Source organism: Triticum dicoccoides, chromosome 1B, assembly GCF_002162155.2.
Source record: "Triticum dicoccoides isolate Atlit2015 ecotype Zavitan chromosome 1B, WEW_v2.0, whole genome shotgun sequence".
NCBI lineage: Eukaryota > Viridiplantae > Streptophyta > Magnoliopsida > Poales > Poaceae > Triticum > Triticum dicoccoides.
In genome coordinates, this window is record NC_041381.1 from 643,291,987 (window position 1) to 643,296,683 (window position 4,697).

The window sequence follows — 4,697 nt, forward strand, 5'->3', positions numbered from 1 at the left end:
CTCTCCCACTGTCACTGATTCTTCAAAAAAAAAAAAGGTTCTCACAATAAGATCGTAGCACTAGTATCTTAATAGGTTTTCCTTAACTAGTCGTGTCTATTGAGTGAGTAGCAGCTAAGATAAGAGTTCGGTAGTTGGCAACCTGCAGTTGGCACTTCCACTTTGTCACACGGACCAGAATGAATAACCAAGAACTTGGGTACTGGACCATGGTGGACATCCAGACAAATGCAAGAAAAGAGAGGCTTCACTCATAGTAGCTTCCTCACTCACCAGGCAGAATATCACCACATATATAGGCGCAGTCGACCGACATGTGGTCGGATATATGCTCCAGCACGACTCCGGTTATAAGGCTGGCAATGCCATTGCCAGTGATAAAGCAGGCACCAAAGGTACAAGTGACCTGAGATCATAACCAAGCAAGCACAATCGAGCAGCCATGAATCTACCTATGATCATAACTTCATAAGGGTCTCGAGACCTTCGCTTCCGCGTGGAACATATATGTACATATCTATCTTCGTAATCGTACCGGTATACATACGCATATTTATCGCAGTGTTTCCCATGGACAAATCTGTACTCATCAGCGGTAGAGAGTAGTAAGTAGGAGGATATACCATTGCCGTAGCTACAACAGGGCGACGTTTTTCCTTTTTTACAGAAGAACTGGACGATGTACCGATCGAGCTGAGCCTGCCTACTCCTCCCTGGGGATCCACCGGCTCCACCAGATGCTCTTGCGCTGGCTCGTAAGCTCGTCCATGCTCTCGCTGATCGTCCTCACAATCTTCCTCTGCACCCGCAGCATCGACGCCAGCACGTTCCGCTGCGCGCTGTCCTTCTTCGGCTTGATCTCCTGCACAAGAAAAGAACAGTGGCGCAAGCGGTCAGTGTTCTCCTACCAAAACATCATATGTACGTGCCCACTACTGTACACCAGGCCAGCATTCTGCAAACCAACTGAAATGATTGACAGCAAAACTTATCAAACAACTCAAGTTTTTTATCAACTTTCTTTTTTGACTCCAGGTCCAGTAGTATGATCCTGCCATGCCGGCGTGCATACATACCCTGAGCTCTTGGAGCTGTGCTTCCGTGAACCCTCCCCCCTCCTCCGTTCCCGATTTCGCCATGAGGCCGATGATCCATCGCGCCGCCTCGCTGTAGTCCTTCTGGGTCGCGCGGAACAGCTGCAGCCTCAGGTTCTGCATGACTGAGAGGCCGAGGAGCCCTTCGCTGTTGAAGTAGGGATGCGCCAGCGCGGCCTTGGCGCTGGTCCTTTGCCGCGCTTTGTACCGGACCATCGAGGTCAGGAGCTCCCATCCGATACCACCATCTAAGTCCAGGATGTCGAAGCCCCTGCGAAGGTCTGGGGTGGCTCGTGGTTCCACCAAGTTCCTCCAGGCTTCCAGGTCGTAGTTGCATCTCTTCAGTTGGCGGTTGAATTGTATCAGGCTGCTGTCGGTTCTCAACGCTGGAAATGCCTGCAAAAGAATGGTTTGTTTGAAAAACTTATAAGAATTTTAATTATGACTATTGAAATAAGATGCAGAGTTGCCCTTCTTCTGGATGAACACTTGGATCATTCTTGTAGAGATGCAGAAACTGTGGAGATGCAGCTAACGGTACAACATGTTTCACATGTATGCTAAGACACTCGCAAGTAAGATAACAATGCCTGCTTCTCAAGTTATGAATACCTAGCAAACACATAAATACAGTTACTGTGATGACATACCATCTGCAGGTATATGAGGCCCAAGCTGTATATGTCAAATCTGTCAGGAAGGTTCAGCTGTCAAGAAAATTTGCTGCATCAGCTCAAGCAATTATCTCGATGGGAACTGAAACTGAGGGGGAGAAAAAACAGTTCTGTTACGAATTAGAACTTTTAAAGGGTACCTGCCACAGGACTGGAGATAAAGCAGTTGCAACTGGAGCAGAGGGAGCAGATGGTGTTTGCGTGCTCATGATATATTGCTCCGGAGCAGCATACCTGCAAATCATGGGTCAAGATTCAAGAAAATCCCTAGTAAACAGTTCTACGGGAATCCTTTTTTCAGCAATACAGTTTCTAGTAATGAAGGTAGCTTAATTACCTTGGATCCAAAAGAAACTCCTTAGGAATATAGTTGATGCCCACTCGTAAATCAGCTGCTGCTCCAAGATCAATAATTTTGAAGGTACGAGATTCTTCCAGTGGAGAAAAGGTGAAAAGGTCAGTAGAGAAGATTTTAGTATGAAATTGCAAGCAAATATGTTGGTCATTACCTTCTGAAAATATCACATTTTGGGGTTTTATGTCCCTGTGAACAATCCCTGTCGAATGAAGTCCATCAAGAGCAAACAAGAGTTGTCCCATCACCGTTTGGACAATCTTATTCTCTCTAGCTATTCCCTTTGGCAAATCTTGAACATTTCCGAGAATCTTAGTCTCAACCTGATCAGCCACAAACATATATTAACTGTCAAAAAATGCACCAAGGCACACAGTGTTCGTTTGTTACGGAACTGTCGAGTTAACAATTCATTACATGGACATCTTTCCCCTTACAAATACTATATGAGAAGAAGAAATGGTTGCACACAATGAGAAGATCGCGTTCACGAAAGGAACCTATCCGACTGTTCTCACTAACAGCAGTTGTCCGTTCCGACATTATATCTAGCAAAGTATTTCATCATAAACTAGAGGCCTAGAGCTAATCACCCCTATAAGCTCAGAAGCTCCACTAAAGGTCAGTAAGATAGCACAGTTCCAGACAAATATAACTGCCCATTTTACCACCTAGATGAAGGGTGACCAAAACTGGTTAGCTAAGTGCAAGGTTCTAGTGCAGCCCAGCAAGTTAGCCCAACTGATAAATATAACTGTTGTCTTACTCTGCAGTTTATGCCAACAACTGAATAGGATGCTACAGCTAAGAGTTGGTTAACTAAACCCAATGAGAGCAAGCAACTTGACTGATTAAATAAACATATGCTTCAAGTCTAATGCACTTACATTGTAAGGGAACTCCTTGCTTTGCATGAGAGCAGAAAGCGTGTCCTCGCCTTCATAGCGCCAAATAAGCCAGTATTCCTCACCCTTACCTTTGGTTTTGCTCTAGGAAATAATACACATTGTGAGTTTAGGAACCAACCAGATGCTAGCAGATGAAAAACAAGCTTTAGCACAGAATCGAGAGTATGTATACCTCACGAAAGCCATAAAGAAAATCCGCGCAGCTGCTAGCGCATGCCCTCCTGACACGCTCGTTCATCCAAATCTCCACCGCGCCATACTCTGTCGCCTTCTTCACGACCACATCACCTTGCTTGAAGATAGCCAAAACAAGTGGTGCGCATTAGTATCATAGTATGCCCGGTTGGTTTACAGTCCACTTATAACTGACATATACACTGTATAAGTTTTTGTACTCTTTACTGCTCTGCGGAAGCTTGTTTTGCAAATTTTTGACAGAGCTCTAGACATTTTAGCTATCCATCTGAAACCTTTGAGCTCTGCCTCAGCAGCAACTACGCAACGGATTACCAAATCGGGGAATCAGTACTGAATGAGCTTGTCGACATGTGCACACAGACACATTTCCACTTCATTCATGAGCAGCTTCAGCTCGCCCAAATTCTACCAAAATTGAAGCGAAACATGCACATGAAGTCAACCCAAACACTGGTGTTCACCTTCTCCGCGGCTTTGGGGTCGGCCAGGGACGCCTTGTACACGATCCCGAACGCGCCCTCCCCGAGCTTCTTCCCGGGCACGAAGTCGTCCTGCCCAACCCAACCACACAACCAACACCATCAGCACGAGCTCGAAGGGGCACAGGGGCCGAATCTCGTGGGGATTAATTATGTATCTGATTCAGGCGGGCGGGCAGCACCTTGCGGAAGGTGGGGCGGAAGAGGCGCTCGGCGAAGGCGAGGACGAACATGTCGAAGAAGCCCGGGGCGACGCCGGGGGTGGCCCAGAGGTAGGAGGCGGCGGCGAGCGCGAGCGCGACCCCGGGGGCGGTGATGGTGAGGCCGTCGTTGTGGGGCAGCGTGCTGCGGTAGATGACGTCGCCGCAGGCCATGACGGTGCAGGGCAGGCCCACCCCCACCGCCTCCACCAGCTGCCGCCCCACCTCGGCCCCGAGCTCCGCCGACGCCACCACCGGCCGGAACGACGACGCCGCGGCGGGGGCCGCCCGGCGGCGCCGGCGGAGGCGGGTGTCGTGGCCGGGGAGGAAGGAGGTGGAGAGGCCGAGGCTACTGGTGGCCATTGCTGTTTTTTTTCTTGTATTTTTTTCTTTTTCCGTGGTTCGAAAATGCGGTCACGCTACTTATTCGTGCGCCATTTTATTTTTTGAATTATCGTCACGATAAAAAATCGAACGTGTGGGAGCGGATGTGTAGGCCACGTGGCTCAGGGCCCACCTGTCATTCGCCGACGACGCGCTCATCCCAGTGCCTGGAGGGCGGGCTCCCACCGCGCGCGAATTCGTTTCTCGAGGAAATATGAGCTAAATTTCTCAAGCACGAAGCCACATGCCATCGGCCCCACATGTCTGTGACTGTATAATTGGGCTGGTGACTTCAACATGCATTTTTTTCCTGTTTATATTATGCGTAAATTAATCATAAGTGTAGTGAGCAGTTGCCCTGTCCAGAAATCTGGGGTTAACTGAGGCTGATATTTCATTATATGG

General features: G+C 48.4%; 1 protein-coding gene across 1 annotated transcript; it reads right to left on the reverse strand.

Annotated features, from left to right (window-relative positions):
* Positions 1 to 438: 438 nt before the first annotated feature.
* On the reverse strand, positions 439 to 4,303 carry LOC119349330 (serine/threonine-protein kinase STN7, chloroplastic-like). The gene is made up of 10 exons (XM_037617341.1): positions 3,891 to 4,303; positions 3,691 to 3,780; positions 3,204 to 3,323; positions 3,011 to 3,112; positions 2,278 to 2,446; positions 2,106 to 2,199; positions 1,909 to 2,002; positions 1,745 to 1,801; positions 1,077 to 1,490; positions 439 to 862 (listed from the first exon to the last, which is right to left on the reverse strand). Exons 1-10 carry the CDS (start codon positions 4,269 to 4,271, stop codon positions 704 to 706), a joined length of 1,680 nt encoding a protein of 559 aa, XP_037473238.1. The 5' UTR covers positions 4,272 to 4,303; the 3' UTR covers positions 439 to 703.
* Between the last annotated feature and the right edge of the window lie 394 nt (positions 4,304 to 4,697).